Source organism: Danio aesculapii, chromosome 18 (genome assembly GCF_903798145.1).
Source record: "Danio aesculapii chromosome 18, fDanAes4.1, whole genome shotgun sequence".
Classification (NCBI taxonomy): Eukaryota; Metazoa; Chordata; class Actinopteri; order Cypriniformes; family Danionidae; genus Danio; species Danio aesculapii.
Genome location: NC_079452.1, coordinates 35354620 through 35367692, shown reverse-complemented (window position 1 = coordinate 35367692; position 13073 = coordinate 35354620). Strand labels below are relative to the sequence as shown.

The window sequence follows — 13073 nt, the reverse complement described above, 5'->3', positions numbered from 1 at the left end:
TGTCTCTTGATTGAACTCAGGCGTTGATTTCAAACAGTTTGAAACTGGATGGATGGATGGATAGATAGAGACAGACAGATAGACAGATACATATAGAAATATAGACAGACAGACAGACATATATAGATATACAGATAGACTGATAGACAAACAGATATAGAGATACAGATAACGATAGACAGAACGATAGATGCAATGATAAATAGATAGAACAATAGATAGATAGATAGATGGATGTTGTTTACTTGTAAATACATTTTATCTTCATTTTACTTCAATGAAAATGTCTGCGAGTAGAAATGCTTTATTCAATTTTTTGCAGGACGGGGTAAAAATAAATTACTTTTACATATTCGCAATATTTCCAATTATTTTTGTACTTGCATTATTTTGCAGCTCTCAACCGATGGCATACTGAAGCCAAGCAAGGACAACCTCACATATTTCTATGTTACACAATAATAAAAAGCAATCAAATATGACACAAAATAAATTAATAAAACATGCAAATGTGGAAACACACACACACACACACAGTAATAAATATAAAATAATAAAAAATAATATGCATCATTTTCTCAGCTATAATACAACAATATGATCAATAAAAAATATGTAAGAAACCAATATTTTACCTTAAACTTCAACTAAAGTGCAAAGTTTATTCATTTTAAGAATTAAAACTGAAAAAAAATGTGGCGGTACAGTGGCTCAGTGGTTAGTACTGTCGCCGCATGCAAGAAGGTCACTGGTTCGAGTAGCAGTTGGCCAGTTGGCATTTCTGTGTGGAGTTTGCATGTTCTCCCAATGTTCGCATGGTTTTCCCCCTCAGTCCAAAGACATGTGCTATAGGTGAATTGGGCAAAACATTGGCCGTAGTGTGTGAGTGCGAGTGTATGGGTGTTTTCCAGTCCTGGGTTGCGACTGGAAGGGCACCAGCTGTGTAAAATTTATGCTGGAGAAGTTGGCGGTTCATTCCACTGTGGCGACCCCTGATAAATAAGGGACCAAGTCGAAGGAAAATAAATGAATGAAGTTGATTAAAATCAACATCATGGCATAAAGTGTTTTGTTATGGCATGATGGGATGCCCTGTGCCACATTTAGACTGCAATAACAGCAGTGTTTATTTATGTGTGTGTTTCTATATGTGTGTGTTTCTATATGTGTGTGTACCTGGGCACAGATATCTCTCCCCTCTCCGTTTTCTCTGGGTTACAGCGCAGGGAGACCACTGCATTTCTGCCTCTCTGACACGAGGCTGTGACCTGTGGAGATCTTTACAAACAAAAGGAGGCCATTAAACACATCCTGGATGACAGCAGGCAAAGAGCAAACCGCACACCTCATTACAAAAAGCCCTAAAACTAAAACCCCAGACAGGCATGAGAGAAGCACTTTAAGGGTCTGATGACGTATATCTGGCAGTACCGGTAGAAGAAGTGGACGTCTGGGATCTTCTCGGATGATGGAGATGGGAATAGTTCTGGTCTGGCGGTCACTCCGTTAAGTGATTTCTCCACAGTGGCTCCTGCAGCACAAACACACACATCCTCAGGGAGACACACGGCAGGTACCAGCCGCAGATTGAAGAAATTAATCGAATCGATCAGTAAACAAGAAGCTGTTGTAGTTTTAGACATGCTTGCTGGCGTTTATAACCGAGAAAATGAACAAATACTGATGAATTACACTAAAGCAAAAATATTTGTAATTTTTTTTTTTCTGGTGGTGCAAGTCTAACTGTGCATTCACACCGAAGGCAAAGAGAGCGTCAAAGTTTGCTCTGGCCGCCCTGATGACAATGCTGTCTGCCTTCACAGCTCCGGCGATAAGTGCATCAAAAGTATTTACATTGGTCTCATATTTAAAGGGGCCTTTACAGCATATGAGCAAATCACTTACATTCCCGCATAAAAAAACATGCTTTTTATTGTGTGAAAATGTTGCACGCCTTTTATCAAAGTCATTTAACTCTGGAAGATTAAGTTGTTGCGTATGCTGTGGCTTTGCTCCACCTATCCAATCTGTCCATATGTCCATATGTCTGAAATATTCTGAAGCAGCAATATTATTTTGTACTGTCCTTATACTTAGCATCTAACTTAAAAAAAAAAACATATATAACATTAATGCACATCAGTAACTCACCAGTAATTTTTTTATTAATCATAAATAACTGGAAATCCAGCAACCGCAATATTAAAACCCTTGGGAACAACTGTGATCGGAACCAAAGTTCACAGGACTGAGTTCTCTGGAATTCTCCCAAGTGGTGGGCTTCTACATTCTGATTGCTTGCCGCCGAACCATGTCATAGCTCATTACCATAAAGTTGACTTGATTTTAACTCTCTTCGCTACTAATCACTTATCATCAGCTCCAATTAAAAATGAAAGACTTCTGGCTACTTCGACGCTCTGTTTCGGCAAAATTTAAGTGGATTGAACATAACAATTTAGTTGTCCCTCCCCCCAAAAAAACTCAAGAGTTGTGTTGCGGCAGCACACTTTTTACAGTGCATTTAAATAAGTAGTTTGAGTAAGCAACAAAAATAATTTGAGTGACTATTTGTACTTACCCTAAAAAAAAAGACGAGTACTGTTACGAGTAGTTGTTGTAGTGCGTGTGTGGTGTTTTTCCCTCTCGCTCTCTCTCTCTCGTTCTGAATTATTCGCAGGTGCAGTGGATTACGGCAGTGGATTACGTGATTGGCTTTTGGATTGGCGGCGGCCGTATTTAAAACACCAGAGAACATTGATTCATCGGCTCCCCGCTCTCTCAATTCACTGCTTGTTATTCTTTGTGGAGATGTTGCTATTTGAACATAATGAGTGATTGTTGCTGATGTCTCTTATGTGGTGTTTTGTGTGAAGCTGATGTGAAGTTGTGCATTCTAGCTGGGAAAAATGGTTTTCTGTCTGCCTGTCTGGCTTGGAGCACTGTAGGAAGGTTTGGTGCCTTTTGTTTATTATTTTTGCTTTCTCCTGTGTTGTTAGTTGTGAGGCTATTGTTATTTATTTTCCAGGGAAGTTTTCTCTAATTGAGTTAGTTGGGTTTATTGTCATTTATTTTGGCTTAACCCCTCCCAATGTTATTTTGCTCCTTATTTTCTGTAAATAACAATATTTTCTTGTTAATTGTTAGTGGTTTGTTTTTGGTTTATATTTTTGGGGAGAGAGAGTGCGGGGGCACCAGGCATTATGTTTTTAATTCCTGTTATGGTTACGTTTTAGTTAAAATTCTTTTTGATTAAGTATTTTTAATTGAATTCGCAACACTACTTATTTAAAATATGCTGCAACAATAATTTGAGGTTTTTTTTAGACAACTTAATTTGTTCAATCCACTTTAATTAGTACAAACTAATAAGTTAACTTAATTCCTTCATGCTGTCCCAACACAAATCGATGGTGTGGAAACTCAACATTTTTACAGACAGTACATTAAATATTGCAAATAAAAGGATCTTATGATGTTTTAATGAAACTTCTGATTATTTTTTTTATTTCATTATTTGTTTTCCCTATTTAATTGTATTTAAATAATATATCTTTTTCTGCACCTTTAATTTATGGTTATGTGTTTGAGTAACCATAATGTTTGTTTTGTTCTGTCAACTGCCAATTAGATTTCTTCTAAATATAAAATTAACACAAGACCAAAAGTATTGCTAAGTCTTAAGAAATCAATATTTGGTGGTCACAACAACTGGGGGGAAAAAAAGTGTTGTTTTGACCAATTCTGGAATAAAAAAGCTCTAAAATATAGCTGCAAGCTGCAATTAAGGGGCCAAGCACTTCAGAGCCAGAATGAGCAAAGCAGTCCAGTGGCAGAATAAGCAAAGCAGTCCAGTGGTAGAATGAGCAAAGCAGTCCAGAGGCAGAATGAACAAAGCAGTCCAGAGGTAGAATGAGCAATGCAGTCCAGAGCAAGAATGAGCAAAGCAGTTCAGAGCAAGAAAGAGCAAAGCATTTCAGAGACCAAAAGCAACAAGGTTAGTAAGGTGCATCAGACCAAGTGAAACAATGAGTTTCAATGAAACAATGTCACTTAAAATATCAGAAAATCATGAAAACAATAAACAAAAAAATGCTCTAAATGACTAAATACAGATAATAGATGCAACAAAACCAAACTAATGAATTAATGTTACATAACTGCCACAGTCCCCTGGTGATCTTCTCATTAACATTAGCAGCACTCTTACTGCGTTTTGCTCATAGGTGATATTTCATACTTATTGAGCTCTGGTGATTAAACTGAAAATTACTTCAGTTAAAAGTCCCATCGGGATTTCATTCATAATTAAATAATCTATTATGGATGTTTTTCTTCATTATTTGCTGATAAAAGAGGGTCTGTTAAAGACTGATCTCATAGGTTACAGTTTTCATTTTGGCATCCTTTAGGAAGCACTTCAAATGAATTAAATATGGACATGCACATCACATATTCTGGGAGTGAGCAGGGCACAAATTAGCACAAGCAGTTTAAACAGTTTTAAACACGCTAGCATGACAAAACTGATGGTATTATCTAATTGCCATATCAACGCTACAGTTGAAGACTACATTTTATTATTATTATTATTATTATTATTATCATCATCATCATTATTAATAGTAGCATTTAATGTTGTTTAATGGAGACATTTTTTCAACATGACGGTACAAAATATTTTATTAGTTATTTTGCAAGATACTAGAATTCAGTTTAAAGTGCCATTTAAAAGCTTAACTATGTTAATTAGGTTAACTATGTGTGTTAGATTAATTAGGTAGCTCATTGGACAAGTGGTTTGTTCTGTTGCCAACTGAAAAATATATGCATTTCTTAAGGTGGCCAATAGTATTGATCTTAGTGGTTTTTTTTTTTTTTTTTTTTTTATATATTTTTTTTTTTTTAACTCCAGTCAAACTAAAAAGACTTTCTCCAGAAGAAAAAATGTAATAGGAAATACTGTGGAAAAATGTGCTTGCTTGGTTAAACATCACTTGGGAAATATTAGAAAAATAATCCATTTTACAAGAGGGCTAATAACAGTTATCTGTAGAGTTCAAAATTCTGTACCTTGTATTATGCATCAAAAGCATAATCCAAAAATAGTTTATAAGTTTATTTTGAATTGGCTTTTCTTTTATTTTGGTGGCATATTCTTAAAATATGCCCCAATATTTTTTTTTAAGTGCTCCGCTCATCCCTACACTTTGAATTAGTAATGATTTTTTTAGGTTTGAGATTATGAATTGGTCTCCCTTACCTTGAAAAGTGTCCGCCAGGCTGACGGACTGAGAAGAAAGGGCTGTTCTTAAGCCCCGCCCATCCGATGGGATAATGGTTGATTGACAGAGGAAAGCATCCACTGAACTGCCACTTTGACCACCCTCCGTGTCCTCATTGGACAGTTCTGTGACATTATCTCTGCAAACTGCTTTATGACCCTGACAAAAGACATATAAAAAAATAAATTGTATTATTTGATGAAGATTTATTTCATTTCTGGTGTGTACATTTTTGTACCTCAGCTCCACACAGGCTGATATTGAAGAGGTGGTAGTATTTTGTGCCTTTGGCTGTGAAACTGGGGCCGTTCATGATGAATCCAGCAGATGCCAGAGCACTGAAGTCAAACTGAAGGGTCTGATTGTGGTCAGTGTGTGTGAACGAGCAGTCATTAAAACACACACTGTGCTCCTGTGAAATTAAATTCATGACAGAACAGTGCCAATTACTATTCAATAAACACAGTTAAAAAATTTATTTTTAAGTAATTAGAATGGAGCACATCATGTTTCTCCATTTTAAAATGTTTGAAAGACGTTATTTTTGATGTAAAAAAAATAACATTGCATCAATTTATATTGAATATTTATATTGAAGGATAAAGTTTCTCTCTATATAAATATACATATTTTTATTGACTTTTTTCAATAAAATTTGGTCACCTAACATCTTTTGGAACAGAAAGATTATACATTTGTGGTGTACTAATTATTGTACTGTGATTTTAAGTAATTTTTTTGATTAGTTCCAGTTCTGGCTTTGTTACAGACTAATCTAATGCATTGTATACCCTAGAGCTGCACGATTCTGGCTAAAATGAGAATCGCGATTTTTTCACGATTCTGTAGATGTAAAATAAACATTAATAACAGTAGGCTAATATTATTATTTCTCAAACATATGGTAAAACACCAATAATATAATGTGTACGTCTACTGTTGGCCTGATGTTAAAATTTTGTGTTTTAGATTTATGCTTGCAATCTGTCATTAACAACATTAGTAGACCATTTTTTCTACTGGTAAAATCAGACATTTGTCATTAGCAGATTCCATTTTGCATTATATTCAACATTATATAGACTAGAGTAGTTATACTGACACAGTTAAACATTTATTTTCAAGCACAACACTTTGTTCACTATGAAAAAAAAACATATTAAATGCTTGTTGTAATCATAACTCTAAAATGCGACATGATTATGTAAATGATGTTGGCGCTTTCGGTTTCATTTTTACTGCTAAGTGCGGTTAATACTTCCCTCGCGGCTCCCAAACGATCACTCTGTGCCACAAACTGAATGTTATTTACAACTTAATTACTTGTTATTCAAGGCCAAACGCAGGTTCAGTTCACTACGCGTGCGCGTCTATCATTAAGTAGGGCACGTGTTCACCCTGTCTGTGGTAATAGCTCACGGTCAGCAGTTCACGTCTCGTGTGTTTTCGCGGAAGCGAATACATCATTACATGAAGACAGAAATGACATTTTTGGGTGAATTATCCCTTGTAAATACAGTATGTGACTCTTTCAACACCATTTGGAGGTGTCCATGTCACTGAGCAACGTAAAATAATTTGAAGACTTGCAGGCGCCTTCGCTTCTCTCCTAAACTTGAAAATATGATTGGCAGAATCGTAGAAATGCTGGATTAAGATTGTTTAGGACAGGGGTCACCAATATCGGCCCTGGAGGGCCGGTGTCCCTGCAGGGTTTAGCTCCAACTTGCCTCAACACACCTGCCTGGATGTTTCAAGTATAACTAGTAAGACCTTGATTAGCTTGTTCAAGTGTGTTTGATTAGGGTTGGAGCTAAAATCTGCAGGACACCGGCCCTCCAGGAACAAGTTTGGTGACCCCTGGTCTAGGTGGTCGAATAGAGATCGCGATCTGTTTTTGATTAATCGTGCATGTCTAGTATACACACAAAAACATCATTGCATATCATCCTACAGAAATCATTGTTTTATAAAGAGAGATTTAAAAGGAGTGTTTAAGTATGCAAATTATCATCATAAGCATTTGTTTATATAGCAAAACATTGATTGGTCAGTTAATAGGTCTCAGTATTTGGGCTTTGCTCACAAGTTAGAGGATGAGAAAAACATTGCTCTTTCTCTTTCCTGCTCTGCAGTCCATCTTCTCTGCCTACTGCCTCTCCCTCATGACATTTTGTTTTACATTTAAACTGGGTACAATTAATAACATGCGTTTATCATTTCATGTTTCATCATCTTATACAGTTTTTGTAACTTATTCAGATGTAACCATAGCAAATTATTGTCATTAAACCATTTCATTTTCAAGCATTCTGTGATTGTTTAACACTAATACTTGATTGCTTCATATTGCAATACAATACAATCACATAATAGCAACGCTCTGTCACATTTGTAGCTATTAATGCTGTCCTTATTTCAGTTGTTGATAAAAGGTTGCAGAAGGATGGTTTGAATTGATATGTACAATTTTTCATCATCATATTGATAACTTTGTCATTCAGCAAAACTGCAGTTCAAACTGCTGTAGTTAAATCCCAACTTTACAGGTGGTATAAATTATATATAGGAATAAATTACATTATAGAAACATTAAAACTGAAATAAGCTCTTTTGAATTAAATAAATAATTTAAAATGTTTCTAATCAAATACATGCAGCACTCTTGAGAAAAAAAAATCTTAAAACAATATTTTGACCTGTATAGAGAAACCATTCATTAAAAGAGGGATCTGTAATGGGTGGTATAAATTACATTAAGGAATAAATTGCATTTTAAAAACACATTAATACAGGAAAAAAGCTATTTTTAATTGAATAAATATTTCAAAAGGTTTGTATCAAATAAATGCAGCCCTTATAAGCAAAAATTCTTGTTAAATCTCAATTTTGACCTGTAAAGCACACAAACACACACAAAAAACTGTGCTAATAATAATAATAATAATAATAATAATAATAATAATAATAAGTATTAATAATAAAAATAATAATAATAGCAGCAGTATCTGGAATGTAAAATTAGACAAATAGCATTTGAAATACCTTATTGCTTTTGCTGCCGGGCCCACATGGCTGGCACATTTCCTTGCCATAGATGTGGTGCCCAGAAAGGACTGTATTAGGAGGGCACTCAAGGCACCGGTTGGTCTCTTTATCAATGTAGTGTCCAGCTGGGCATGGCACACAGGAGGAACCGGCCCGCTGAGACTGCAGGGCACAAGCCCGACACGCAGATGCCACTCCGTCCACAGCATTGCTCACAGTTATGGAGTAAATCTTCACAACGTCATTTGCATACTGACGCACCTTATGGACAATAAGCAACAAACAACACTATGATTTTCGATCTATAAACAGTTATACAACAGTTCTGTCTGGTTCTCAAATCTGATTGGCTGATAGCCGTGCAATATTCTGTAAACAGCCTCTTCACCCTTGTGTATTAGTCCGCCCACATAGAGTGACAAGCAGAGGACTAAACTCACTACATTTAGACAAATATAGCAGTTGTTGGACAGCATAAATGTTCTTTTGAGGCTTTTTTAGCCAAGAATGTAGTTGTTTAGATTGTAACTATGCAGTTTATTTATAAGGAAAGTGCCTATTTTAAAATATGCCTGCATAATTTCTGAGATTCAGCATGTCGGCAGCCATCAGCCTGTCATATTGAGCAGAGCAAGGATTCGCGGTTGATGTTCCACAACAAGATGGTGACAGAGACTGCATAATAAGTCCTTAGGGGGAGAAAAACATTTTACTCTGTGTAAATTTCAAGCTACAGCTGAAGAAATCACTACTGAACAGATAAGTGACATTCTAGGTCGATCTCTCCCTTTTGTATTGCTGTATTTATACCATAGTAGTATGGTAGTGTTTGCTTTGTTGCAACCTGGATTTCTCAAGAATTAATGTTGAAAAAAGCAGAGAAATATTGGGCGATATCTGTAGACTGATGCCATTTCATGCCGTTTAACCTTAAAATGTAAGCAAAAATCTGTTTTGTCATCACTTAGACATTACAATGCTCTTCATTATGCAAGAGGATGATTCAAACACTAGCTCTAAAGTGACGCTTGTGAATTAGCAACAGTTTTTGCTGTTTTGACGGAATGAATGGTGGAAAAAAAAAGTTCATATATATGCAAATATATATATATACACACACACACATATAGATATATACACGTTTCTTAGCAGTGCCGATATACAGCCATATCGCAGTGCTACTCGTGTGATATTGCTCATTAATTAGTGTGCGCATGCATTCATTTGTACTGACGTCACTGGCCTGACTGGTGCGCTGGAAAGCCCAAGTGAAGGAAGCCGAAGTGTTTTCAGTTATGATGTGGGTGTAACTCTGCTTGGCTTTACTCCCGTCCCATGATTCGACCACATTAGTGACTCTTTTGTTTACATCCTGGAATGAGAACAAAAATCAATAACACAAGCAATTAAGTGTTTGACCTTACTGTATCAGCGTTTGTTTCTGCATACGTTTCAATTGGTCATGAAAGTGCATGATTAAGAACATTCCACCTGCTCTCATGAGAAAGCGTAACACTTTGTGTGTAATTATTTATAGCAAAACCGCAACTCCCAGTACCTAAATCTAATGATAAAGCACAATCCTTTACCTGAACCAACGTTTTTAAAATATAAAATAAATAAAGATCTGGCTGTCTGTCCATCTATCATACTTTTTAACTGCAACTAGCTACAAACTGTCTGTGAGCTTTCTTTGACTTTAAGGTTTCCTTTTATATTCTTTCTTTGCAAAAAAACTCACCCTAATTTTCATTTATGTTTGGCAATTTTAGCTTAAGGTAGGGGGAAGTTCGATTTTGTTTTGGATTTATGCTTTTAGTAAAGTTGTCTTGCTTTCAGATTTTTTGTTCCACTTTATTTTAGTAAACGTGAACTTTTTAGTAAAATTATAACCTTCATGTAATATGTCATTGTTATGATGTTAGGTTTTTAGTCAGTTTTCTTTATGCTATTCTGAACAATGTTTAAAACTATTTTTCTAGCACTCATGTTATATGATGAACAGCTTCTTGCCTTTATAATTCTTCTTGAGATAAAAACAAATTGGGAGGGGTTGTGCAATGACAATTATTTCATTTAATTTATTACAAACTGTCATGAAAGTGTGTTGGCATGCCAAAAGAACTATTATGTAGGCGTTTATTGTAGGGAAGGCTATAGATATGGATTATGTGGACAATAATATGATAACACTGTATTTGAGAAACAATATATAAACCAATAAATGAAAATTCTGATGTGATTATTTTGAGCTTTACTACAAAAATGTAATGATTCCCAATAAAATGGACCACAAATTTTATTTTAAAACTGCAGAAAACAAAAATAGCAAGGAAAGAACCGAAAAACTCCCACACTGGCAACATCTTGTCTTCCCTAGAACAATGAATCCTTTATCAGCTAATAATGATGTTTTTTCTTGTCAGGCTGAAAATGATAACATCCAAAAAAATAATAATTATTCGGCGATATTGTTATAGGCATGATATATAAATCACTAATCACACATATTGTACAAAGTTGTAACATTAGCTGTAATTTGTCAGAATGCTGCGCTGTGTGAACGCAAAAGGAAAATTGCCAGAAAGAGCGCGTTCACGATTAGAACACACTGATGTGAGAAGTCTACTCCAGACAATCAGAACATTCAGACGCATTCACATCCTCGCTGTTTATGAAAATAAAAGCCTTTGAATTTTTTTCAGATACATTTAGCTGCTAGATTTTAGTCAGATAACCGTCTTGTCCGTCTTATTGCCAACTGTGTAAAAAATTTTTCGAAAAAATGCTTATGATAAACTGCTGTTTGTCTACCTTCATGCTCTGCTTCAGTCGCTTGACGTGTGTGCACATGAAGCAGCCGGTGAGCGCCAGCACACACACATATTATGTACCATGAACAAAAGCCCGATCCCTTCTATGATTACAAATACAAGTGCAGCCATTTAGAGCTCATTTCTGGTTAATGATGTCAGAATATACCAGTGTGGATTTTGGAATGAATGTGTGAATGGACTTTTCCGGAAAAAATTCCTGAACATTCTTGCCCGTGTGAATAGCGCTTTTTTGAATTTAACGGTAAATTCCCGTAATTTTCCCGATATTTACCGGTATCAGTGTGTGAAAGGGGCTGATGTATAACGATGGTTTGTGCTTAAGGGGTCTAATAATATTGACCGTAAAATGGTTTCCAAAAAAAATTAACTGCTTTTATTCTAGTCAAAATAAAACAAACAAGACTTTCTCCAAAAGAAAAAATATTATCGGAAATACTGTGAAAAATTCCTTGCTCTGTTAAACATCATTTGGGAAATATTTGAAAAAACTTGGAGTTCAAATGTCTATCTATATTTATTATTAGTTTTACAATTCCATGTAAACACACTCACCATCATAAAGTAAAACTCGCAGTCGGCTCTACAGCTGGTTTCAAACTCAAATGTGATCCGGCCAAACTCACTGCCAGACGCAGCTCGAACTGACAAGGGCAACCTGATATTACAAACCACACAGATTCCTTTTTACACAGAGATGTGGGTTATGTAATGATAAACACTTCTAATGTACCATTCGAACAATATATTCTTTTAATACCATGACATGCAGCAGAAGAGGTGATGTGCAAGGCTTAACCATGCTAAACATACAAGGCTTTAATGAGCTTTAATGAGCGCAATGTGCTGTGGGCAGCACTTGAACGGTGTAGTTGTGAGGAGGTGGACAAGTGCTTGAAGACTCACTTGAAACCAGGCACTTGGAGAGTTAATATGAGATAATCATTATCCGAACGACCTGCTCCTGATTGGACGTGATCACCGGCTACTTCCCAACCTAAAACACATGAGATGTACAAGATATGAAGATCTTTTACACAAACATGTACCAAGGCATGAACATTGAAGGCTTGACTATTTTTGGTGGAGATTTAAGTCAATTAAAATACTAAAAAATAAATAAAAAAAAAAGAGATTTAAAAAACAAAATAAATAAAAATAAATAAAATGCGCACAAAATTAAAATGGATTCAGTTGTTTTCCATTATTGTAAATGACATGATTTACTACATGATTTATGCTATATTGTTATGTTAAACTGCATCACAAAAGTTCTCAGTGATTTAACATTTCCATGATATAAAGCAGCTCTAAAATATTACATATTTTGCTACTAACATGTAAAATTCAATTTGAGCTTTTATGTGATCGCTTAAGCTCTGCCTTCTTTGATTTGATTGGTCACCTCAATTATTTTGACATTGAAAAGTATTGTCAGACCATTGTCAGACCACTAAAGCAAAGCATAAAATAAACATTCTAAAATAATAATTCTTTAATCGAACAACAAATTGTCTATAAAGCAATATCAGATATTGGTATGGACAATTTGTCGATTTCATAATGTCTCCTTTACCCTCTCAATGTGCATGATGGTTACAGGCATAATGTTTATGATGTTCAAACCAGAGGAATGTGTAAAATGCAATGTAGAAATGCCAATTTCATTATCTGTGATGCAACAGTGACATCTATCAGCAAAAAAACAACTGAAGATTGGATTTGAAGGCTAATGTTGCTTGCTTAAGTAAAAAAATAAATGACAGAACAATAGACAGAATAATAGACCGTTACAACAACAAAATAATATATGGAATCAAAGATAGAATGGAAGATGAAAGTTTGACAGAACAATAGATAGAATGGATAGATAAATAGAACAATAGATAGAGTTAAATAGAAGGAA

The 13073-nt window shown here is 35.3% G+C and overlaps 1 protein-coding gene across 2 annotated transcripts in view; it reads right to left on the bottom strand.

Moving 5' to 3' along the window:
* Positions 1–13073, bottom strand: part of elapor2a (endosome-lysosome associated apoptosis and autophagy regulator family member 2a) — a 59205-nt gene that overhangs the window by 25533 nt on the left and 20599 nt on the right. For both annotated transcript variants that reach the window (XM_056478117.1, XM_056478116.1), the window contains exons 11-18: positions 12074–12164; positions 11723–11825; positions 9568–9705; positions 8331–8594; positions 5524–5697; positions 5264–5444; positions 1432–1531; positions 1177–1278 (exon numbers count right to left, since the gene is read on the bottom strand). In XM_056478117.1, coding sequence (XP_056334092.1) covers positions 1177–1278; positions 1432–1531; positions 5264–5444; positions 5524–5697; positions 8331–8594; positions 9568–9705; positions 11723–11825; positions 12074–12164 — 1153 coding nt within the window. The remainder of the gene's footprint in view (positions 1–1176; positions 1279–1431; positions 1532–5263; positions 5445–5523; positions 5698–8330; positions 8595–9567; positions 9706–11722; positions 11826–12073; positions 12165–13073) is intronic.